At 55.1% G+C, this 25,827-nt stretch overlaps 1 protein-coding gene and 1 long non-coding RNA gene across 2 annotated transcripts in view; both read right to left on the bottom strand.

Moving 5' to 3' along the window:
* The window catches only part of LOC140400033 (uncharacterized), an 86,622-nt gene that overhangs the window by 25,380 nt on the left and 35,415 nt on the right, over positions 1–25,827 (bottom strand). The window lies entirely within an intron of this gene.
* Positions 1,059–1,493, bottom strand: LOC140400136 (histone H2B 7-like). The gene has a single exon (XM_072489610.1). It carries the CDS (start codon positions 1,491–1,493, stop codon positions 1,122–1,124), a length of 372 nt encoding a protein of 123 aa, XP_072345711.1. The 3' UTR covers positions 1,059–1,121.

Genomic DNA, 25,827 nt, shown 5'->3' with positions numbered 1-25,827 from the left:
CAGCACGGCCTGGATATTAGGCAGCACCCCCACATTCACTTCGCTTCAGGAGGAGTGGCGGTGCACACATTGCTGATTGGTTATCTGAACAACATTGTGGAGCCTGCCACAAACTGACCAATCAGATGTCTGTTTGAAGCACCAATCAGGAGACTCCACGGTGCTGAGGGCGGAAAGTTTGGGCGCCAAATGTTCAGATTCCAACCGAATATTTATTTCAAAGCTTAAAAGAGCGCGAAAAGATAAAACAGAGAAAATTGAATAGGGACCGTAAAAACGAGACTAAATCACTGAGTATAAGATTGTTGGATTCTCTCTCCGTAATCTACAGTTTCCCTTTATCTGTCAGTTTCTGATTTCGGGTTTTCTCTCTAACAGAACAAACCCAAAATGAATTAAAGCAAAATAATGCGGATGCCGCAAATGTGAATTGAAGAGAAATGCTGGATAAACTCAGCATGTCTGGGAGAATCTGTGGAAATGTTTCGGATTTATAAAAGGGGCATTTAATCCGAAACTGTCTCCACAGATTTTTACAATCTGGAGTCCAATCGAGTTTAATCTGGCTGCTGTTTAAAACGCTCTCAGCCGCAGACAGAATGTCTAATTTACAGCCAACTACAAACCTTATTTTAAAAATTCCATATTGTAGACTACTTCAGTGTTAAAAGTGGAGTGAGCAATTTGGAGCTCGTGTCAGTATTGAAATGGAGTTTTCCCACAACACTGCTGTGCTCTCAATAAACTGATCGATTATTGAGGAAGCCTGAAAGAGAAAGGGAGGTTTTTGGAAACCTGAACACAAATTGAAAGGGAGGTTTTGGAGTTCTATTGTCTCTCCAAATCTAGCGACAGGGACCGAATATGACCAAGTCAGACACCAAAGACACACAGGGACACCGAGCAGTCACTAAATGATGAGACTTATTTTCAAGGCACGAAGATCGACCGGGCGATAACTGGACATCACCCAGGATGTTATGTTCCAGTGAAACCCTATTTGAACCGATTTGGCTATTCATAATCTAATAATAATAAAAAAACGATGGTTTGGCTGCTTTCCAGAAATTGTGGGTGGCTCTTAAAAGAGCCGTTGGGTTTTGATGAGTTTGAGAACAGTTTTACTTGGAGCTGGTGTACTTGGTCACCGCCTTTGTCCCTTCCGACACGGCGTGCTTGGCCAGTTCCCCGGGCAGCAGCAGGCGCACGGCGGTCTGGATCTCCCGGGAGCTGATGGTGCTGCGCTTGTTGTAATGGGCCAGGCGGGAAGCCTCACCCGCAATGCGCTCGAAAATATTGTTGACGAAGGAGTTCATGATGCTCATGGCCTTAGAGGAGATGCCAGTGTCGGGGTGAACCTGCTTCATCACTATGTAGATGGAGTAACTCTCCTTCCTGGCTCGTCTCCTCTTCTTCTTGCCCTTCACTGGTACCTTCTTCTGGGTTTTCTTAGCGCCCTTCTTGGGAGCTGGAGCTTTCTTGTCCTCAGCCATGGTCGGAGCAAACTGCAGACACACAATAACTGAGAACTGCCACACCTGCTCTTTTCCAGAATAACCCGCATTAGCTATGAGGAGCGGTTGAGTAAACTCGGTTTGTTCTCACTGGAACGACAGAGGTTGGGGGCGACCTGAGAGGTCTACAAAATTATGAGGGGCATGGACAGAATGGATACTCAGAGTCTTTTCCCCAGGGTAGAGGGGACAATTACGAGGGGGCATAGGTTTAAGGTGCGAGGGGCAAGGTTTAGAGGAGGTGTACGAGGCAAGTTTTTTTACACAGAGGGTAGTGGGTGCCTGGAACGCGCTACAGGAGGAGGTGGTGGAAGTAGGGACGATAATGACATTTAAGAGGCATATGGACAAATACATGAATAGGAAGGGAATAGAGGGATACGGACCCAGAAAGTGTAGATTTTAGATTAGACGGGCAGCATGGTCGGCACGGGTTTGGAGGGCCGAAGGGCCTGTTCCTGTGCTGTGCCTTTCTTTGTTTGTAACTCACTTACCGATGTTAATGAATGATGGGAGAGAGACCAAGTCACCATTGGGGAATTTATGTGACGTTTATTTGCATCTGTTTTGTTGGTTCAGGTACCCAATTGCAGCATCTGCCCCCCCCGCCCCATCCACAAACTCTGGCCAGTGAGATTCCCCCTAATTGACACATTGCTCTGACTCTGGGCCTCCCTCTGCCGGCAGCAGCACATTCTCTCTGCTGGTAATAACACGTCACTCTCCAGGGACTGTCGCGGCTGCCGGCTATACCGCGCATGCGTGCCCACTCAGCCCGATCAGGCGGTGCGCAGGCGCGGTACACAGCGGGCCGGACCGCCTCCTCCTGACGTCACCGGGCTGTCCGACGGCAGCTTCTTTGAAGCAACAGCAGGTTGAAGCGGCGCCAGAGAGCAGATCCTCCATTTTGTAGCTGGCAGCTGTGAAGAATTGAAAATGGACGGTTTTGTAACAAGGAAGAGAGGGTCAGAGACACAAACAGGCCCGGATCACACATCTAAATCTGTGGGAGAGAGTCGCTGAGGAGAGTCCACAGCAACACAAAGCAGAGCTGGGGTGAGCTCCACGGCCTCTGCTCAACAACCCATTAAGAAGAAGCTGGAAACAGGAACACAGCAGAATAAAGGTGATATTTGAAGGTATGTCTTTATAAATTGTGCCAATGCAAATCAGGATCTCCTCTGGCTGATTTGTTTGCTGATGAAACGTGGAAGCTCTCTATGTGTTGCCTTCCAGACATCTTTTCAATTCTAAACACACTGAACCGCAAATTATAAGGGAAGGAGGATGATTTCTTTTGGCGCTGTGAAGAATTTGATGTTTTCCAAAAGTAATTGAACGTTAGGAAACTGCGCGTGGAAAATCAAACCTACTACATGTTCCCCACACTGCAATGACATCTCGAAGAAAACGGTTAGGAAGGGAACTGTCGATAGACTGGCTGAGCTGAACAACAGTTTTTATCGCTATTTTCCAGAGGAGAAGTTTCAGATTTTGAGAGAGAATTAGTTGGTGAAAACTCCCTTTGAGTTTGAGACCCCAGACTCAATTTACTGATTTATAGCTGACTCCAAATGTACAAACTGAGCTTCTCTTACCTGTGACTGCACATTAATAATACAGCACAACTCCCATGAGGTTTTCAGAGTTCCAGCGTAGCGTCTCCGAGAAGTACCCAATACGGAGTAAAACAAGCATTCTTTTGCTATTACACATCACAAGGATCTACATGTTCAAGGTTGGATTTTTCATCCTCAAAAGGATGAAGACAGCACAAAGGAACCAGCTGAACTCTGCACCTGATACACGCACTGCCCTCTCCTCTAAACCTGATTGGAGTGAGATCATAAGGACCAAGCAAGCTCACCTGCTGCATTAAAGGCAAGAGAACATAGTGGGTCGTGGAGGTCAGCTGGTGTGGGTCCCAAACGCTGGCCAGCATGGGTCCCAAAGGGTGGCCGGTTGGTTAAAATGGGTCGCAGGTAAAAACAGTTTAAAAGAACTGCTCTGTAAAATTCTGCTGATTCAGTTCATCCATTTTCCCTTCATTTACCAGGACTAACTGATGTTTATTAATCCCGCCCTTCATCCGGAAGTAGAATCCAGAATTATTGATTTACAACTGGGGCTCATTTGAACATTGCTGCGAATGTTTTTGGATAAAATGTTAGAAGAGCAGTGACAACAACATTGTGAAAAACCTGACTGAAATAAAACCCTGCTGTGGGTTTACGGGCCACCTGTCGGTTTCCAATCCATATGTACGGACTCATCTGTAATAAACATTTTTTGTTTATTACACTATTCCATAATGCTCAGCTTCTGGCAGAGAATGATTTATTTTAACTCCAGCATTTTGCCCGTGTATTCTGCGTGGCTTTAAAATGAATATGATAGTTGTACACATCTGGCAGCTCCTAATCGATGTAAGTTTACTATGAAAACTTCTTGGAATACATGGGCTGGAGACACAGATATTAAAGATATTCTCAATTTTTTTTTCAATTATACAAAAAATGTCAGCAAAATCCAGCTCCATTACTGTGCCGTAGACAGTATCGGTGCTTGATGAAGTTCATACTAATGTCATTGATGTAGTACATATGTTACAGATAAGAACATTCATAACTTAAGCAGAATGGAAAAGGCAGTTTCAGACATCAGGACGAGACCAGGTCTCATGCAACAAGAGACCTGAGCAATGACATATTATAAGAATTATTACTGGTAAACATGCAGTAACGGAAGAAGAAACTGAAGAAGAATTTTAAAATCCAGGTTTGGCAGTATGTCATGGTGCACCTTACAGAGAAAGTGCTGCAAGCTGCTCAGAACTGGATGTCAACTATTCAAGTGGAGACTGGAGAAGCTTTCCACTGGAGCAGAGTTCATAGATTTCATAGCATTTACAGAGCAGAAGGTGGCCATTCGGCCCATCGAGTCTGCAATGGCCCTTGGAAAGAGCAAACTAATAATAATAATAATTGCTTATTGTCACAAGTCGGCTTTAATTAAGTTACTGAAAAACCCCTCGACGCCACATTTCGGCGCCTGTTCGGGGAGGCCGGTACGGGAATTGAACCCACGCTGCTGGACTTGTTCTGCATTACAAGCCAGCTGTTTAGCTCACTGTGCTAAACCAGCCCCACAACTACCTAAACTCACACCTCAACCCTCTCCCCGGAAACCTTCCCTAACCTTTTTTGGACACTAAGGACAATTTAGCATAGCCAATCCACATAACTTGCGCATCTTTGGACTGGGAGGAAACCGGAGCACCCAAAGGAAACATGGGGAGAACGTGTGACTCAGTTGACGGTGTAAACCAGGGGAGTGTTCAAATCATATTCAATTACAAATTGGAAACCAGGGGAGTGACTACATCAGTGGTGTGGGTAAACCAGGGAGTGTGGAAATCAGGGGAGTGTTTCAAACCAGCGGACTGTCCAAGACCAGACAATTGTCCAAAGCCACTGAAATGTATCAGCCAGCGGACTGTGTGAGCCAGGATAGTGTATAAACCAAATTCAATTTCAAATTGGAAAGGGGTGAAAATGAAGTCAATCAATGAAATGTTTTGCTGCTGGAGGAGAGAGTGGGGCCACCTGGGGCCGGTTGCTGCCCCCTCCCGGGGTGAAGACCCTGCCTCCAACCTTTTGTCTTTTCACCGCCGTGCCTGAAGTGGGAGTGGGTCCACCTGGGGACGGTTGCTGTGCCCCCTCCCTGGGTGAAGGCCCTGACCTCTGTCCTCCCACCCCTCTGCCTGAGGTAGGACCACCTGGGGCCTGGTGCTGTTCCCCCTCCCGGGGTGAAGACCCTGCCTTTGGTCCTCCCGCCCCTCTGCCTGAGGTGGGAGTGGGACCGCCTGGGGCTGCTGTGAAGACAAAGGACTTTGTCTTGGGCCCCCACAGGGCTGAAGAGCGCCGTCCGCCCACTTCTTTTACCCCCTGTGGCGGGTGTGTGGCAGTTGCCACTTTGCTTTAGGCCCCTCCGGGTCTGAAGAACGCTGCCCGTTTACAGTGACTATCTGCTGTTGCCCTGCAGCATCTTCCCCTGTGGCACCTGCTGTTGTTGTGCCACGTCCTTCCCCCAGTACTCTGATTTCAGTTACATGGCTGTGCCGTACCAAGTGTGGGCATGGTCAGTACCCCAGGGGCATCCTCCACTCTGCTGGGGGCAGGGCGGCCAAGAACCTATGCGGGGGCAACAGCCACTCGACCCTCGGCGGCCCCCTCGCCCTTCCGCCTACTAACGCGGCAACTTGGGGTCAAATGTTATGCCCACCCCACCATGGCCATCGAGGCGTGCACTCGTGCGATGGCCGAGGTCATCGGCCTCTTGGCCATCGTAGCCACCTCTAGGATGTACGGCAAAGCCGTGTTTTTCCTGCGGGCCGAGCAGGCGGTCCACCGTGTCCTGGAAAGGGGGTCACAGTGGGTGGGACACACATGGCCGTGGACCCGCTGGAGGCCATCGCCGAACGTGTCTCCTCCTCCCCCATCTCAACCTCCTGGGGGAGGTCAGGTCCGGGGTGGCGCCGCTGACACTCGGCCTCGGGACCCTTCCCTCCGTCATGTATACTCGGAGCGTCAGGCTTTTGCCCGCCTGACCCGGGAGGAGGTCACGCTGGGAGGTTTTGTGGTTCCCCACCAAGGGAAGGATCATAAAGTGATCTGGTCTGCGGTGCCATGCCTGAAGAGGGCTGGGGCATATTCGCCGGAACTGCCCCACCCTAACGGCCGCTGCCAACACCATCTCCAGGTCGGCCGTGGCTGGCACTGCCCCCCTCTCCTCTACCACCTCTTTGTCTGCCCAGCAGCCGGCCCCTGACAACACCGCGGCTGCTGGCGGGGGGAGAGGGAGACTCCACTAGACCAGAGGCAGCCTAAAAAGGCCAAACGGAAGACGGCGTGACGGTCAGACCGAATCCATCCACACCTTGGCCCCATCACGAGTACTGACCCCGTGCCCATCCAGGGGCCTGCGGCAGTCACCAGAGTCCCTATATCTTCGGGTCGTGGGCGGGCGACGGTGAGGAAGGCTCCCCGCTCACAAGGCCCAAGCAGACGATGCCAAGGAGCCCAGGATCCATTCCGGAGCTGTTCCCGGGGGTCTTTCCGAGTCTCTCCGAGGGGCCGGCTACGACAGTGGAGGCGGGGTTGCCACGGACTCTGAATCGAGGGGGAAGCCTGCGAGGAACCCGCCTGAGGGTGATCCTGGGGGTGGGATCGACTCAGACCAGGGGGAGCAGCGACAGGCTGTTCTGTTCCTCGGGGGGACTCCTGAGGGAGTGGAGGGGGCAACAACCCTCTACTCCCTCTGAGCAGTTATGGGTGATTCGTGAAGGACACACGCTACAACTGACTTGGAGGTAACCATAGCCAGACTCAACATCCACAGCAGCAGGGATGTGCATCACCGTTTCCAGTGCTTCTCTGTCCTCCGGGACGCAAAGTATGGGGTGTGCTTCCTGCAAGAAACCCACGCCATTCCGGGGGACAAAGCTAAGTGGACCCTGGAGTGGCAAGGGGAAGTCTTTATGAGTCACTTCGCCCCACGTTCGGGCGGGGTGGCTATCTTGCTGGCTCCACATTTTCAGCCAGAGAGCTGGAGGGTCAAGGAGCCAGTGCCAGGCCGTCTGTTGCATTTCACGGTCCTCGACGGGGACATGGTGCGTCACTTTGTGAAAGTATAGGCTCCCTGGCCGGGCCGCAGCAAACGACTTTCTTTGACAAAGTGTCCACTCTTCTTGGCACCATTCCTGTGGGCGAGTGCATCATCCTTGGAGGGGAATTCAATTGCACCCTCCAGGACAAGGACCGTGGTAGAGTCCAGTGCAGCACGCAGGTGGTGGTGAAGTAAAGGGACCTGGTCAGGTCCTTCGACTTGGTGGGCGCCTAGAGAACTCTCCATCCTGAATCGCAGGTGGACACATTTGTGGGCCCTCTGTTGGGAGCGTCCAGAATCGACCGTCTTTACAATTCTAGGACGTACTTGCCCAGCGTTCCGACGGCCTCTGTGGAGCAGGTGCCGTGCTCGGATGACCACCTGGTGTGGGCGGGGCTCGGCCAGCTCCGCGCTCAGGCACGGTCCGCGTACTGGCACTTTAACAACCTGCTGCTGGAGGACAAGCGGTTCCTGGACTGGATTCGCCTTTTCTGGGCCGGCTGGAGAAAGAAGCGGGGTGGCTTCCCCTCCTTGAGGCTATGGTGGGACTTGGGCAAGACTCATGTCCGCGCCTTCTGTCAGAGGTACACAAAGCGGTCGATGGCGGGGCGGAAATCCACGATCGCCAAGTTGGCTGAAGAGGACTTCGATCTGGAGTCACGTCTCGCTCAGCCTGATGAGGACCCACCCTGGGGCTGCTGTACAGGGAGAAGACGGGCGTGCTGCGGGACCTGCAACTTGTCGGGTCCCACGGCGCGTACGTGAGGTCGCGGATCAGTTTCCTGACAGACATGGACCGTGGCTCCCCCTTCTACTCGCTGGAAAGAGGATGCAGAGCCAGTCAGCCGACGACGGTCCCTCGTCTCGGATCCGGAGGGGGTCAGGACCCTAAATCAGGGACTTTTATTCTGACCTCTTTACTGCAGATCCGTGCAGCGAGGACGCTTGCAGAGTTCTGTGGGAGGACCTGCCGCAGGTCGGCCCGGAGGTAGTCGGGAGGCTCGACCAAACCGTCAATCATCAAGACCGGCACCCTCGACAGCAAGACCCCAGGGCTGGACGGAATGACCGTGGAGTTCTTCAGTGCGTGCTGGGGAGCGACTACGCGGGGGTCCTGGGGAATGTATCGTGACCGGTGAGATGCCCCTTTCGTGGTCCCACACCGTCCCGGATCGCACCATTTACCATGATCCACCCGGACAGTCCCACACCGTCCCGTACCGCACCATTTACCATGATCCACCCTGACAGTCCCACACCGTCCCGGACCGCACCATTTACCATGATCCACCCTGACAGTCCCACACCGTCCCGGACCGCACCATTTACCATGATCCACCCTGACAGTCCCACACCGTCCCGGACCGCACCATTTACCATGATCCACCCTGACAGTCCCACACCGTCCCGGACCGCACCATTTACCATAATATCCATCTGGTCCGGGACATCCATCATTCCCAGATGACTGGGATGTTGAGCGCCTACCTGTCTCTTGACCAGGAGAGGGCGTTCGACAGGGTGGGGCACGAGTATTTGCTCGGGCCTCTGCGAGCCTTCTGGTTCAGGATGCACTTTGTCGCCCGGATCCGATTACTGTACGCTGCCTCGGAGTGTCTGATTAATGTTAACCTGTCCCTGACGGCGCCCCTTCGCTTTGGGAGAGGAGTGCGTCAGTGCTGCCCAACTTTATTCTCTCTGCGTGGAGCCTTTCCTGCGCCTCCTGCGGAGGAGGTTGTTGGGGCTGGTTCTGTGCGAGCCGGGCATGGCGGTTGTAGCCATCTGGGATGGCCACTTCCAGAATACAAAATGGACGCTCGCAAAGAATATAGGGAACTGTGGACAATGCTAGAAAACAAGCAGGCACAGAGCCTGAATGGATATTTGGGAAACAGCTCCCAGACGGAATTGAAACTCTGGGTCGATTAGCATATTGATGGCCCATCTCCGGGAAACAAAGGAATGACACTCAGGTCACCGATACTATTGCAGGCATCCCGGCGCCAGTTCCCCAACCGAAAAGCACAAACAAAGCAAGGCCAACGGCCACCTGAGACACGCCCAGCCATCAGGGCACCCACCCCTTTATTGGTCAAGATCGATAACAGTGATCGAGAAGCGGCCCAATTAATTGGGACCAAGTTTAAGGCCCACCTAAAAGCGCGCAAAGCCCCTCCAAGGATAAGAAGGAACCCCCAGGAGAGATTCACTCTCTTGGACTTGGCTCTCAAAGCACAGAGACCCATCCACCAGCATCACCAGAAGCAAGTAAGTTCAAGGTCAACGATCGCTACCAGACAGACGACCTTCGCTGTTCTCCTGTGTATCTTCAAACCCAACAGCCTCAGATCCAAACAACGGCCATTGTTCCTCTGACAAAGTGGGCACCCGAAGTTAAGTACAGGCGTTAGCGTTAGAGATAGTTTAGTTTGTAGTACTGTTGTGCATGAGTAGATCTTACGGTGTGTGTAAATATATAGTATTGACTTTGAACTAACTAACTGGTATATTGGCTCTTTGATCAGTATTCGGGTTTGAACCTTGTGGCGGTATCGAGAGATACCTGGCGACTCTAAAGTAAACATAATTAGGATTAAGGAAGGCGACCATGTTGACCGCCATATTTATAACCAGATAAACAGAGCAACACGGTGGTCCTTTCGGCTTACGCTGATGATGTGCTGCTCATGTTCATTGACCCCGGTGACCTGCGGAGGATGCGAGAGTGCCAGGCTGTGTACTCCGCCGCATCTTCTGCTGGGATCAACCGGGCTAAATGTTCCAGACTCCTGGCCGGTCCGTGGCAGATGGACCCCCTCCCAGAGGAGCTCAGGCCCTTCAGCTGAAGCCGGACCAAGATCCTCTACTTGGACCAACATCCTCGACTTGGGAGTCTATCTTTGCCCAGCAAAGGAAGGCTGGCCGGCGAACTGGCAGGAGTTGGCGACCAAGGTCACCGCTCGCCTGGGACGCTGGACAGGACTGCTCCGAGTGATGTCCTACAGGGGTCGAGTTCTCATCATAAACCAGCTGATAGCCTCCATCTTGTGGTACCGGCTGTTCACTTTGACCCCTCCCCCTGTCTTTGTGACAGGCATCCAGAGAACTCTGATTCGGTTCTTCTGGGACAATGGATTGCACTGGGTCGCTGAGGATGTCTTGAGTCTCCCGCTTGCGGAGGGCGGTCAGGCGCTGGTGTGCCTTCGCATCCAGATCACGACTTTACGCCTTCAGACTCTGCAGCGATACCTGGACGTTGAGCCTCCTCCACGATGGTGTGCCCGGGCGAAGTATTTCTTCCCCCAGGTGCACGGCCTGAACTACGATGTGCAGCTCCTGTTCGGTGACCATCAAGGTCTTCAGAATTCTTTGTTGACGCTGCCAGTCTTGTACCAGGACCATCTCAAAGTCAGGAACAGGGTCCCCACGTGCCACAGCTCTCCGCTGTCAGGAGCAGTGGCTCTCGTAAGGGAGCCGCTGCTCAGGAATCCGCACCTCCGCCAATATCCATTCCGGTGGCTGGCGGAGCGGAGGGCTGTGGATGGCGGGGTGACCAGGATCGGGGACATGCAGGGTGGCAGAGGAGTGGACTGGATGACGCCCTACGAGCTCTCCGAGCGCGGTGCTGTGTCCATCCAGCACGCGGCCAAGCCCATCCGAGGCCTCAAAACCGTCGTGCTTGGCCCCTTGGACTCGAGACGGCGCAGTTGTGTGGTGGCATCCCGTCTGAGTGGACCCCTGCTGTGACGGAATTCCATGTTGGTCTCAGGCCCTGGAACCTCCTCCGGCCGCCGGTACCCCACAACCCCAGCCGCCACACGGAAACACCCCCCGTGCCTTTTCATACCGCGCAGCTGGGTTTCCTGTACGGCCTGCTCCCAACTGGGACAACGTAAAATTCATGAAAAAGACCATGGCAGAAATATCCTACATAGCGACGCACCGACTGATCATGGTGAGGGGTGGGGGGACGTTAACTGTGTCCAGGACCCAAGGACAGACAGGTCAAACCCCAGAGCAGGGAATACCTTGAACATGGAGAAGGAACCCGGTCGCTTCATGGGGCAGAAGAGGGTGGTGGACACATGGAGGATCACCCACCCAGGGGAGAAGGAGTTCTCCTTCTTCTCCTCAGTCCACAACGTATACTCGATGATTGACTTCTTTGTGGTTGGAAAATCGGTGCTCCAAGGGCTGGTCAAGGCAGAGTACTCCGCAATCGTAATCTCCGATCACGCTCCACATTATATGGAAGTGAGGTTGGGGACGGGCTCTACCCAATGCCCCACAAGGAGGTTGGACACTGCCCTATTGGCCGAGAAGCACTTCAGTGAGAGGTTATCACAGGCCATAGCGGAGTATACGACAAACAAGATTGGGAGAGGTCTCATCCTCCACGTTCTGGGAGACGCTGAAGGCCGTGATTAGAGTGGAAATTGGGCAGAACGGTGGCGCAGTGGGTTAGCACTGCGGCCTCACTGCGCCGAGGTCCCAGGTTTGATCTCGGCTCTCGGTCACTGTGTGTGGAGTTTGCACATTCTACCCGTGTTTGTGTGGGCTTCGCCCCCACAACCCAAAGATGTGCAAGTTAGGTGGATTGGCCACACTAAATTGCCCCTTAATTGGAAAAAAAAAGTAAAAAATGAATTGGGTACTCTAAGTTTAAAAACAAAATTGGGGAAATTATTGCCTTTAAAGTGCAAAGGGAGAGAGAGGAGAGAGCGGCTAGGCCTCAACAGCAGAGCTCTTGGCGGAAAGGAAAAAGCTACAAATGGACTTTGACCTGCTCTCCACGAGGAAAGCAGTGCACCAACTCCGCCAGGCACGGGGACCGCTATAAAAAAAACAGGGACAAAGCCAGCCACCTGTTGGCACACCAGCTGAGAAAGCAGGCAGCCACCAGAGTGATCGTGCAAATTAGGGACAACAGAGGCACACTAGAAACAGACCCAAACAAGGTTAACAAGACCTTCGAGGACTTTGACTGGCGACTGTACACCTCAGAGCCCCCAACAGGGGGCTCAGGGATGAAACAGTTCCTTGATAGACTAGACATGCCAGTCGTGGGGGAGGACAGAAAATGGGGCCTGGGAGCACCGCTAGAACTGGGAGAGATCATGGAGAGTATAAGCTACATGCAGGCAGGTTCCGGGCGGACTTCTACGAAACATTTGTGACAGCACTGGCCCCACACCTGAGGAAGATGTTCACAGACTCGCTGGCAAGGGGCAGACTGCCACCTATACTAGCACAAGCCTCAATCTCGCTAATACCTAAGAAAGACCCGACTGAATACGTTTCATACAGACCCATTTTGCTACGAAAAGTAGACACCAAAATATTGGCCAAGATCCTCGCCAAAAGACTGGAAGACTGCGTACCAGAGGTGGTCGCAGAGGATCAAACGGGCTTTGTCAGAGGTAGACAGCTAACATCGAACATCAGGCACCTGCTGAACGTGATCATGATCCCATCTGGGGTCAGAGCACCCGAGGTGATCGTTTCCCTGGATGCAGAAAAGGCCTTCGACAGAGTCGAGTGGAAGTACCTTATAGAGGTGCTGGAGCAGTTCGGGCTCGGATCAGGGTTCACCTCCTGGGTGGAGCTCCTGTACAACGCTCCAATGGCGAGCGTATGGCGAAGCAACACCAGCTCCCAGTACTTCCAGCTCCACAAGGGCACCAGGCAGGGATGCCCGCTGTTACAGCTGCTGTTCGTTCCAGCGATCGAATAATTAGCGATCGCTCACAGAACAGCAAAGAACTGGAGAGGGATCCAAAGAGGAGGCAGAGAGCATAGAGTCTCACTCTTTGCAGATGGCCTGCTCCTCTACATCTCGGTCCCACAAAGCAGCATGAAAGGAATCATTGCGCTCCTGAAAGAGATTGGTGCCGTCTCGGCCGATTAAACACAAAATGAGCAAAAGTGAGATTTTCCCGGTGAACCCGCAAGAGGGAGGGGCAGCACTGGTGGGACTGCCGTTTAAACAATCCCAACACAAATTCCACTACCTGGGGATCCTAATCGCTCATCACTGGATGGGGATCCACAAATGGAACATGACCAGTCTGGCAGAGGAAGTCAAAAAGGACCTGCAGAGATGGAACACACTCCCACTCTCCCTGTTGGGGAGAATACAGACAATCAAAATGAACGTTCTGCCCAGATACCTCTTCCTATTCAGATTGATCCCAATCTATATCCCCAAGGCCTTTTTTAACTCACTGGACAAGTTAATCATGGCGTTTGTATAGGGGGAAAAGAATGCTAGGATCACAAAGAAGGTCCTACAGAAACCAAAATCCAGGGGAGTGCTAGCCCTCCCAAACCTTCAATTCTAACACTGGGCAGCGAAAGCGGCATCTTTTACCAAGATGGCGCCGTAGCGAGGCAACTCTCAGCGAGCTCTCCCAAACAGATCCACTTTTTACTTAACTTATACTCGTTCTAATCTTTTAAAAATTAATTCTAAAACTAACATTATTACTAACCTCTCTCTTTTATCTTCTCTTGCAGGCTTGAACATCCTCCGAAGCCCTTGGAGACCTTTTGACCCGACCCGACCTGACCTCCGCGACCTGGGAGAAGATCGGGCCCAAACCGGAAGTGAAGCCCCGACCTCGATTTGGAGCCGAACCGGACCTCGGAGCTCCAAACCCGGCCAAACTACTGACGCCAGCCCCCTGATCGCCTTGCCCAGTCCCCGGAGCTCCCGACCCGACCCCCGACGGCAAGACCCGGCCCAACGCGACCCCCAGAGACCCGCCCAGCGACCCGGCCCTGAGAGGCCCGCCCAACAACCCGACCTACCTGGTGATGGAAGAAAGAAAAATCCACGTGGAGGCCCGAACGGGCCCACTTCAAGATCCTACCATAGCAGCACCCAGGGAGGGAACAGACCACGGGACCCAGCCCAACCTGCCTCAGGAAGCCCCTGCCCACGACCCAGGACTCCCGAAATGGCGGAGGCCCCGTGCGAGGACCCAAAAGCGCTGCAAGGTATTCCCGTGCCCGCAGAAGGCCGGGACCCATCCGGATCGCAAACGTGCCCCCTTGCAACCCCTCTACCTCAACCAGTGCCCGGGACCCTGCCAGACGCGACCCCAGTTACGTAAACAGCGCCCTTGTCCCCGCCAGCACCCTGGTCCCCTCCAGCGCCCTGGACCCCGCCAGACACGACCACCTACCTTCCACAAGAACTGACATCTGCCATCGGATCCGAGGATCATCCAGCAGCAGCCGCCGACCGAGGAAGCGAGGGAAACGCGGCGGTCTGTAGGTTAGACTGAAGCAACGCGGTTTCAAGACCCCGCTCCCCAGCATACTCGTGGCAAACGTCCAAGCGATCGAAAACAAGCTGGATGAACTTAACGCCAGACTTACCTCTCAGAGGGAAGTAAGAGACTGCTGTGTGCTCTGTTTCACAGAGACATGGCTCACCCCTGCCTCACCGGACTGTGCCATACAACCTGAAGGCTTCTCAATTCACCTGGTGGACCGCACTGCATCATCAGGCAAAGCGAAGGGTGGAGGGGTTTGCCTCCTCATCAATTCCTCCTGGTGCTTGGATGTGACGACTCTGGCGACCCACTGCTCCCAGACCTGGAATACCTGACCGTGAAGTGTCGCCCATATTATCTTCCACGGGAGTTCACTTCAGCCATTATCACAGCGGTCTACATCCCACCCCAGGCAGTATTGAGGAAGGCGCTGGACGAACTATACACAGTAATAAACAACTACGAAACAGAACACCCGGAGGCCTTGTTCATCGTGGCCGGAGACTTCAACAAGGCCAACCTCAAGAGTGTACTGCCAAAATTTTACCAGCACATCTCCTGTCCCACCAGGGGCGACAACACTCTTGACCACTGCTACTCAAAAATCAAGGGCGCCTACCGTTCCATCCCCCGACCGCACTTTGGGAAATCAGACCACAAGACGGTGCTCCTTCTCCCGGCATACAAGCAGAAACTCAAGCGGGAGAATCCAGCTAAGAAGGTTGTGCAGTGCTGGTCCGAGGAGACAGAAGAGCTCTTAGAGACAGTGGACTGGTCCATATTTAAGAACTCAGCGCCCAACTTAAATGAGTATGCCACCACCGTCACAGACTTCGTCAGCAAATGTGTGGACGACTGCGTGCCAAAGAAAGCAGTACGTGCGTTCCCCAACCGGAAACCATGGCTCAATCGCGAGACTGACTCCCTACTGAAGGACAGATCTGAGGCGTTCAAGGTAGACGACCCTGACCTATACAAGAAATCCAGGTACGACCTCCGCAAAGCCATCCGGAATGCCAAGAGAGAAGGTCAAACCAAGCTAGAGTCAGACAGACTCTCGGCGGCTGTGGCAAGGACTAAACAATATAACGGGCTACAAAGCGAAGCCGAACAGTATCTCTGGCAGCAGCGCAACCGATGAACTTAATGCATTCTATGCTCGGTTCGAGCAGGTAACCAACAATCCGCTGGCGAGTGCCCCAGCAGCCCATAATTCACCCATACCCACCATCACAGCTTCCGAAGTCAGATTGGCCTTCCTGAAAGTGAACCCTCGGAAGGCGACGGGCCCAGATGGGATCCCTGGTCGTGCACTCAGAGCCTGCGCGGAGCAGCTGGCAGAGGTATTCACGGACATCTTTAACCTGTCCCTACTCCACTCCGAGGTCCCCACCTGCTTCAAGAAGACCACCATCATACCGGTACCAAAGAAGAACCAGGCAACGTGCCTCAATGACTACCGACCAGTGGCCCTGACTTCAGTCGTAATGAAGTGCTTCAAGAGGTTGATCATGAAGCGCATCACCTCCAGACTCCCAGAACGCCTTGATCCACTGCAATTCGCATACCGCTGCAACCGGTCCACATCAGACACCATTTCCCTGGCCCTACACTCATCCCTAGAGCATCTCAAAAACGAGGACTCCTACATTAGACTCCTATTTATTGACTACAGCTCCGCCTTCAACACCATAATCCCAGCCAAGCTCATATCAAAGCTCCAAAACCTAGGACTTGGCTCCCCACTCTGCAACTGGATACTCGATTTTCTTACCAACAGACCACAATCAGTAAGAATGAACAACAACACCTCCTCCACAATAGTCCTCAACACCGGCACCCCACAAGGCTGCGTACTTGGCACCCTACTCTACTCCCTGTACACACACGACTGCGTGGTAAAACTTGGTTCCAACTCCATCTACAAGTTTGCTGATGATACGACCATCGTGGGCCGGATCTCGAATAACGACGAGTCCGAATACAGGCGGGAGATAGAGAATCTAGTGGAGTGGTATAGCGACAACAATGTCTCCCTCAATGCCAGCAAAACTAAAGAGCTGGTAATTGACTTCAGGAAGCAAAGTACTGTACACACCCCTGTCAGCATCAACGGGGCCGAGGTGGAGATGGTTAGCAGTTTCAAATTCCTAGGGGTGCACATCTGCAGAAATCTGTCCTGGTCCACCCACGTCGACACTACCACCAAGAAAGCACAACAGCCCCTATACTTCCTCAGGAAACTAAGGAAATTCGGCATGTCCACATTGACTCTTACCAACTTTTACAGATGCACCACAGAAAGCATCCTATCAGGCGGCATCACAGCCTGGTATGGCAACTGCTCGGCCCAGGACTGCAAGAAACTTCAGAGAGTCGTGAACACCGCCCAGTCCATCACATGAACCTGCCTCCCATCCATTGACTCCATCTAAACCTCCCGCTGCCTGGGGAAAGCGGGCAGTATAATCAAAGATCCCTCCCACCCGGCTTACTCATTCTTCCAACTTCTTCCATCGGGCAGGAGATACAGAAGTCTGACAACACGCACAAACAGACTCAAAAACAGCTTCTTCCCCACTGTCACCAGACTCCTAAATGACCCTCTTATGGACTGACTTCATTAACACTACACCCTGTATGCTTCATCCGATGCCAGTGCTTATGTAGTTACATTGTATATTGTGTGTTGCCCTATTGTGTATTTTCTTTTATTCCCTTTTCTTCTCATGCACTTGATGATCTGTTGAGCTGCTCGCAGAAAAATACTTTTCACTGTACCTCGGTACACGTGACAATAAACAAATCCAATCCAATCCAAGAGAGATGGGATGGACAAAGGAGGCAGAAGCCGAGTGGATGCACGCAGAGGAGACCCCCTCAAGGGGACCTGCCCCCGGGCTCTCGCCAAGGCGGCTCTCCCAAGAAACACTCCAGCAGCCCAGTGGTGATAGCCACCTCCAGACGTGGAACCAACTACGGCAGCAATTCGGACTGACCAAAATATCCGACAAAGCCCCCATCTGCAATAACCACAGGTTCACACCAGCACTCACCGACGCCACCTTCAAAAGGTGGAGACAGGATGTGGGGGACATTGACAGTCAGGGACCTATACACTGACGGTAGGGTCACAACACTGGAAGAACTGACGCAGAGATTCCAACCAGCTAAAGGCAACAAACTCAGATACCTGCAGCGACAAAGCTTCCTCAAGGAAGGAGACAAGGACATAACCACGACCACCATGACAGGCACTATTGGAAGAGCTACTGGGCGCAGACATCCTCGGCAGAGGGAACTGTAGTGACATGTACGAACAACTGCTAGAGAGGGCCGACACCGAACTGGACACGACAAGGAGGAAATGGGAAGACGACTTGGGGTTCGAAATAGGGTGGGGATTCTGGAGCGACGCACTGCACAGGGTCAACTCTCCCTCCGAGGCTCAAACTAACACAGCTAAAAGTGGTACACAGAGCCCACTTGACCAGAACCCGAATGATCAGGTTCTTCCCAGAGGTGGAGAATAGATGGGAACCCTGCCAAGGAGGCCCGGACAACCACGCCCACATGTTCTGGTCTTGCCCCAGACTTGGTGGGTACGGGACAGCCTTCTTCGAGGCAATGTCCAAAGTGTTAGGGATGAGAGTGAAGACATGCCCGAAAGTGGCAGTCTCTGGGGTATCAGACCAGCCAGATCTCTTCATGGGGAGGAGGGCGGATGCCTTTACCTCCCTGATCGGCCGCAGTAAAATTTTGCTCGGCTGGCGATCAGCAGCACCACCTAAAACTGCAGACTGGCTTCCCGGCCGATCGGAATTTCTCCAAATGGAGGGGGGGAGGGTACAGGGGAGGGGAGCTGGACGGGGGGGGGGGTCAGGGAGAGGGGAGCTGGGTGGGGGGGGTCAGGGAGAGGGGAGCTGGGTGGGGGGGGTCAGGGAGAGGGGAGCTGGGTGGGGGGGGTCAGGGAGAGGGGAGCTGGGCGGGGGGGGGTGTCAGGCAGAGGGGAGCTGGGCGGGGGGGGTCAGGGAGAAGGGAGCTGGGCGGGGGGGGGGGGGGGGAGGGTCAGGGAGAGGGGTCAGGGAGAGGGGAGCTGGGCGGGGGGGGGTCAGGGAGAGGGGAGCTGGGCGGGGGGGGGGGTCAGGGAGAGGGGAGCTGTGTGGGGGGAGGTGAGCTGGGCTGGGGGGGGGTTAGGGAGAGGGGAGCTGGACGGGGGGGGTGTCAGGGAGAGGGGAGCTGGGGGGGGAGGGGAGCTGGGGGGGGGAGCTGGGCAGGGGGGGTCAGGGAGAGGGGAGCTGGGTGGGTGGGGGGGCGGATCAGGGAGAGGGGAGCTGGGCGGGGGGGTGGCTCAGGGAGAGGGGAGCTGGGCGGGGGGGGTCAGGGTGTGGGGAGCTGGGTGGGGGGTCAGGGAGAGGGGAGCTGGGCAGGGGGGGGTCAGGGAGAGGGGAGCTGGGCGGGGGGGGGGGGTCAGGGAGAGGGAGCTGGGTGGGGGGGTCAGGGAGAGGGAAGCTGTGCGGGGGGGTCAGGGAGAGGGGAGCTGGGCGGGGGGGGTGTCAGGGAGAGGGGAGCTGGGTGGGGGTGTCAGGGAGAGGGGAGCTGGGCGGGGGGGGTCATGGAGAGGGGAGCTGGGCGGGGGGGTCAGGGAGAGGGGAGCTGGGTGGGTGGGGGGGGGTCAGGGAGAGGGGAGCTGGTTGGGGGGGGGTCAAGAGACGGGAGCTGGGCTGGGGGGGTCAGGGAGAAGGGAGCTGGGCGGGGGGGAGGGTCAGGGAGAGGGGTCAGGGAGAGGGGAGCTGGGCGGGGGGTGGGTCAGGGAGAGGGGAGCTGTGTGGGGGAGGTGAGCTGGGCTAGGGGGGGGTTAGGGAGAGGGGAGCTGGACGGGAGGGTGTCAGGGAGAGGGGAGCTGGCGGGGGGGGGAGGGGAGCTGGGGGGGGGAGCTGGGCAGGGGGGTCAGGGAGAGGGGAGCTGGGTGGGTGGGGGGTCGGATCAGGGAGAGGGGAGCTGGGCGGGGGGGTGGCTCAGGGAGAGGGGAGCTGGGTGGGGGGGGTCAGGGTGTGGGGAGCTGGGTGGGGGGGTCAGGGAGAGGGGAGCTGGGCGGGGGGGGGGGTCAGGGAGAGGGGAGCTGGGTGGGGGGGTCAGGGAGAGGGGAGCTGGGCGGGGGGGTCAGGGAGAGGGGAGCTGGGTGGGTGGGGGGGGTCAGGGAGAGGGGAGCTGGTTGGGGGGGGGGTCAAGAGAGGGGAGCTGGGCGGGGGGGTCAGGGAGAGGGGAGCTGGGCAGGGGGGTCAGGGAGAGGGGAGCTGGGTGGGTGGGGGGGTCAGGGAGAGGGGAGCTGGTTGGGGGGGGGGTCAAGAGAGGGGAGCTGGGCGGGGGGGGTCAGGGAGAGGGGAGCTGGGCAGGGGGGGTCAGGGAGAGGGGAGCTGGGTGGGTGGGGGGGGGTCAGGGAGAGGGGAGCTGGTTGGGGGGGGGGTCAGGGAGAGGGAGCTGGGTGGGGGGGTCAGGGAGAGGGAAGCTGGGCGGGGGGGGTCAGGGAGAGGGGAGCTGGGCGGGGGGGGGGGTCAGGGAGAGGGGAGCTGGGTGGGGGGGTCAGGGAGAGGGGAGCTGGGCGGGGGGGTCAGGGAGAGGGGAGCTGGGTGGGTGGGGGGGGTCAGGGAGAGGGGAGCTGGTTGGGGGGGGGGGTCAAGAGAGGGGAGCTGGGCGGGGGGGGTCAGGGAGAGGGGAGCTGGGCAGGGGGGTCAGGGAGAGGGGAGCTGGGTGGGTGGGGGGGGGTCAGGGAGAGGGGAGCTGGTTGGGGTGGTGTCAGGGAGAGGGGAGCTGGGTGGGGGGGGGTCAGGGAGAGGGGAGCTGGGCGGGGGGGGTCAGGGAAAGGGGAGCTGGGTGGGGGGGTCAGGGAGAGGGGGGGGGGGGTCAGTGGGAGGCGAGCTGGGTGGGGGGGGGGGAATAGGGAGGATTGTTTGCTGAGCCAGATGGCGACAGACTGTTATTAGAGAAAGCGAAGAAGAAGCCTTTGTTTCTGGACAATAAATGAAAACGAACGGCAATTTTTTTTGTTTTTTGAAAGTGTGAAAACAGAGGGATGTGCGCAACAAGAAAGTGTGGAAACGATTGGAAGTGGTTCAAGCAGGGGAGTGCATAAATCAAATGAAAATCGCTTATTGTCACAAGTAGGCTTCAAATGAAGTTACTGTGGAAAGCCCCTAGTCGCCACATTCCGGCACAAGCAGGGGAGTGTGTAAAACAGGGGAGTGTACAAAGCAGGGGGGGTGTCTAAAGCAGGGGAGTGCGTAAAGCAGGGGGAAGTGGTGGGGGGGTGGGATGGTGGTGTGGGGGGGGGGGGTGGGGGTGGGGGTGTGAGGTGGTGGGGGTGTGGGGTGTGGGGTGTGGGGTGGGGGGGGTGGAGGGGGGTGTGTGGAGGGGGGCGTGTAAAGCAGGGGAGCGTACCAAGCAGGGGAGCGTACCAAGCAGGGGGGCGTACCAAGCAGGGGGGCGTACCAAGCAGGGGGGCGTACCAAGCAGGGGGGCGTACCAAGCAGGGGGGCGTACCAAGCAGGGGGGCGTACCAAGCAGGGGGCGTACCAACCAGGGGGGCGTACCAAGCAGGGGGGCGTACCAAGCAGGGGGGCGTACCAAGCAGGGGGGCGTACCAAGCAGGGGGGCGTACCAAGCAGGGGGGCGTACCAAGCAGGGGGGCGTACCAAGCAGGGGGGCGTACCAAGCAGGGGGGCGTATCAAGCAGGGGGGCGTATCAAGCAGGGGGGCGTATCAAGCAGGGGGGCGTATCAAGCAGGGGGGTGTATCAAGCAGGGGGGTGTATCAAGCAGGGGGGCGTATCAAGCAGGAGGGCGTATCAAGCAGGGGAGTGGATAAAGCAGGAGAGTGGATAAAGCAGGAGAGTGGATAATGCAGGAGAGTGGATAAAGCAGGAGAGTGGATAAAGCAGGAGAGTGGATAAAGCAGGAGAGTGGATAAAGCAGGAGAGTGGATAAAGCAGGAGAGTGGATAAAGCAGGAGAGTGGATAAAGCAGGGGGGTGTATAAAGCAGGGGGGTGTATAAAGCAGGGGGGTGTATAAAGCAGGGGGGTGTATAAAGCAGGGGGGTGTATAAAGCAGGGGGGTGTATAAAGCAGGGGGGTGTATAAAGCAGGGGGGTGTATAAAGCAGGGGGGTGTATGAAGCAGGGGGGGTGTATAAAGCAGGGGGGTGTATAAAACAGGGGATTGCATGAAGCAGGGGGATGCATAAAGCAGGGGACTGTACAAAGCAGGGGAGTGTCTAAAGCAGGAAGACGTATAAAGCAGGGGGATTTGTAAATGAGGGGAGTGTGTAGAGCAGTGGAGTGTGTAAAGCAGGGGGGTGTATAAAGCAGGGGTGTATGAAGCAGGGGAGTGTATGAAGCAGGGGGATGTATGAAGCAGGGGGGTGTATGAAGCAGGGGGGGTGTATGAAGCAGGGGGGGTGTATGAAGCAGGGGGGGTGTATGAAGCAGGGGGGGTGTATGAAGCAGGGGGGGGTGTATGAAGCAGGGGGAGTGTATGAAGCAGGGGGAGTGTATGAAGCAGGGGGAGTGTATGAAGCAGGGGGAGTGTATGAAGCAGGGGGAGTGTATGAAGCAGGGGGGTGTATGAAGCAGGGGGGTGGATGAAGCAGGGGGGTGGATGAAGCAGGGGGGTGTATGAAGCAGGGGAGCGTATGATTAAGGGGGGTGTATAAAGCAGTGGGGTGCATAAAGCACGGGAGCGCATAAAGCAGGGGTGTGTATAAAGCAGGGGAGTGTATAAAGCAGGGGAGTGTATAAAGCAGGGGAGTGTATAAAGCAGGGGAGTGTATAAAGCAGGGGAGTGTATAAAGCAGGGGAGTGTATAAAGCAGGGGAGTGTATAAAGCAGGGGAGTGTGTAAAGCAGGGGAGTGTGTAAAGCAGGGGAGTGTGTAAAGCAGGGGAGTGTGTAAAGCAGGGGGGATGTATAAAGCAGGGGGGTGTATGAAGCAGGGGGAGTGTATTAAGCAGAGGGATGGAAAAAGCAGGGGAGTGAAAAAAACGCGGAGTGTATAAAGCAGGGGGTGTATAAAGCAGGGGGGTGTATGAAGCAGGGGGGTGTATGAAGCAGGGGGGTGTATAAAGCAGGGGGGTGTATAAAGCAGGGGGGTGTATGAAGCAGGGGGGTGTATAAAGCAGGGGGGTGTATAAAGCAGGGGGGTGTATAAAGCAGGGGGGTGTATAAAGCAGGGGGGTGTATAAAGCAGGGGGGTGTATGAAGCAGGGGGAGTGTATGAAGCAGGGGGAGTGTATGAAGCAGGGGGAGTGTATGAAGCAGGGGGAGTGTATGAAGCAGGGGGAGTGTATGAAGCAGGGGGAGGGTATGAAGCAGGGGGAGGGTATGAAGCAGGGGGGTGTATGAAGCAGGGGGGTGTATGAAGCGGGGGGTGTATGAAGCAGGGGGGGCTGTATGAAGCAGGGGGGGTGTATGAAGCAGGGGGGTGTATGAAGCAGGGGGGGGTGTATGAAGCAGGGGGGGTGTATCAGGCAGGGGGGTGTATGAAGCAGGGGGGTGTATGAAGCAGGGGGGTGTATCAAGCAGGGGGGTGTATCAAGCAGGGGGGTGTATCAAGCAGGGGGGTGTATCAAGCAGGGGGGTGTATCAAGCAGGGGGGTGTATCAAGCAGGGGGGTGTATGAAGCAGGGGGGTGTATGAAGCAGGGGGGTGTATGAAGCAGGGGGGTGTATCAAGCAGGGGGGTGTATCAAGCAGGGGGTGTATCAAGCAGGGGGGTGTATCAAGCAGGGGGGTGTATCAAGCAGGGGAGTGCATCAAGCAGGGGAGTGCATAAAGCAGGCGGTGCATAAAGCAGGGGGTGCATAAAGCAGGGGGTGCATAAAGCAGGGGGTGCATAAAGCAGGGGGTGCATAAAGCAGGGGGGTGCATAAAGCAGGGGGGTGCATAAAGCAGGGGGGTGCATAAAGGAGGGGGGTGCATAAAGCAGGGGGGTGCATAAAGCAGGGGTGTGCATAAAGCAGGGGAGTGCATAAAGCAGGGGAGTGCATAAAGCTGGGGAGTGCATAAAGCAGGGGAGTGCATAAAGCAGGGGAGTGCATAAAGCAGGGGAGTGCATAAAGCAGGGGGGTGCATAAAGCAGGGGGGTGCATAAAGCAGGGGGGTGCATAAAGCAGGGGGGTGCATAAAGCAGGGGGGTGCATAAAGCAGGGGGGTGCATAAAGCAGGGGGGTGCATAAAGCAGGGGGGTGCATAAAGCAGGGGGGTGCATAAAGCAGGGGGGTGCATGAAGCAGAGGGATGTTTAAAGCAGGGGAGTGTGTAAAGCAGGGGGATGTTTAAAGCAGGGTAGTGGATAAAGCAGGGGGGTGTATAAAGCAGGGGGGGGTGTAAAGCAGGGGAGTGTGTAAAGCAGGGGAGTGTGTAAAGCAGGGGAGTGTGTAAAGCAGGGGAGTGTGTAAAGCAGGGGAGTGTGTAAAGCAGGGGGGATGTATAAAGCAGGGGGGTGTATGAAGCAGGGGGAGTGTATTAAGCAGAGGGATGGAAAAAGCAGGGGAGTGAAAAAAACGCGGAGTGTATAAAGCAGGGGGTGTATAAAGCAGGGGGGTGTATGAAGCAGGGGGGTGTATGAAGCAGGGGGGTGTATAAAGCAGGGGGGTGTATAAAGCAGGGGGGTGTATGAAGCAGGGGGGTGTATAAAGCAGGGGGGTGTATAAAGCAGGGGGGTGTACAAAGCAGGGGGGTGTATAAAGCAGGGGGGTGTATAAAGCAGGGGGGTGTATCAAGCAGGGAGGTGTATAAAGCAGGGGTGTGTATAAAGCAGGGGGGTGTATAAAGCAGGGGGGTGTATAAAGCAGGGGGGTGTATAAAGCAGGGGGGTGTATAAAGCAGGGGGGTGTATAAAGCAGGGGGGTGTATAAAGCAGGGGGGTGTATCAAGCAGGGAGGTGTATAAAGCAGGGGTGTGTATAAAGCAGGGGGGTGTATAAAGCAGGGGGGTGTATAAAGCAGGGGGGTGTATAAAGCAGGGGGGGGTGTACAAAGCAGGGGGGGTGTATAAAGCAGGGGGGTGTATAAAGCAGGGGGGTGTATCAAGCAGGGGGGTGTATCAAGCAGGGAGGTGTATAAAGCAGGGGTGTGTATAAAGCAGGGGGGTGTATAAAGCAGGGGGGTGTATAAAGCAGGGGGGTGTATAAAGCAGGGGGGGGTGTACAAAGCAGGGGGGGTGTATAAAGCAGGGGGGTGTATAAAGCAGGGGGGGTGTATAAAGCAGGGGGGTGTTTCACACAGGGGATTGCATAAAACAGGGGATTGCATGAAGCAGGGGGATGCACAAAGCAGGGGACTGTACAAAGCAGTGGAGTGTCTAAAGCAGGAAGACGTATAAAGCAGCAGGATTTGTAAACGAGGGGAGTGTGTAGAACAGTGGAGTGTGTAAAGCAGGGGGGTGTAAAAAGCAGGGGTGTGTAAAAAGCAGGGGGGTGTACAAAGCAGGGGAGTGTATGAAGAAGGGGGAGTGTATGAAGAAGAGGGAGTGTATGAAGCAGGGGGAGTGTATGAAGCAGGGGGAGTGTATGAAGCAGGGGGAGTGTATGAAGCGGGGGAGTGTATCAAGCAGGGGAGTGTATAAAGCAGGGGAGTGTATAAAGCAGGGGAGTGTATAAAGCAGGGGGTGCATAAAGCAGGGGGTGCATAAAGGAGGGGGGTGCATAAAGCAAGGGGGTGCATAAAGCAGGGGAGTGCATAAAGCAGGGGAGTGCATGAAGAAGGGGAGTGCATAAAGCAGGGGAGTGCATAAAGCAGGGGGGTGTATAAAGCAGGGGGGTGTATAAAGCAGGGGGATGTTTAAAGCAGGGGAGTATATAAAGCAGGGGGGTGTATAAAGCAGGGGAGTGTATAAAGCAGGGGAGTGTATTAAGCAGGGGAGTGTATAAAGCAGGGGAGTGTATAAAGCAGGGGAGTGGAGAAAGCAAGGGAGTGTACAAAGCAGGGGGGTGAATAAAGGAGGGGGTGTATAAAGCAGGGTGGTGTATAAAGCAGGGGGGGTGTATAAAGCAGGGGAGTGTATAAAGCAGGGGGGTGAATAAAGTAGGGGGTGTATGAAGCAGGGGGAGTGTATAAAGCAGGGGAGTGAAAAAACCGCGGAGTGTATAAAGCAGGGGGATGAAAGCAGGGGGGTGTATAAAGCAGGGGAGTGAAAAAACCGCGGAGTGTATAAAGCAGGGGGATGAAAGCAGGGGGGAGTATAAAGCAGGGGAGTGTATAAAGCAGGGGGATGAAAGCAGGGGGGTGTATAAAACAGGGGAGTGCATAAAGCAGGGGTATGTATCAAACAGCGGGATGTATAAAGCAGGGGGGTGTATAAAGCAGGGGAGTGTATG

This window comes from Scyliorhinus torazame, chromosome 24 (genome assembly GCF_047496885.1).
Source record: "Scyliorhinus torazame isolate Kashiwa2021f chromosome 24, sScyTor2.1, whole genome shotgun sequence".
In the NCBI taxonomy this organism is placed as follows: domain Eukaryota; kingdom Metazoa; phylum Chordata; class Chondrichthyes; order Carcharhiniformes; family Scyliorhinidae; genus Scyliorhinus; species Scyliorhinus torazame.
Note: the sequence above shows the minus strand (reverse complement) of the source record. Positions and strands in the feature narration are given on the sequence as shown.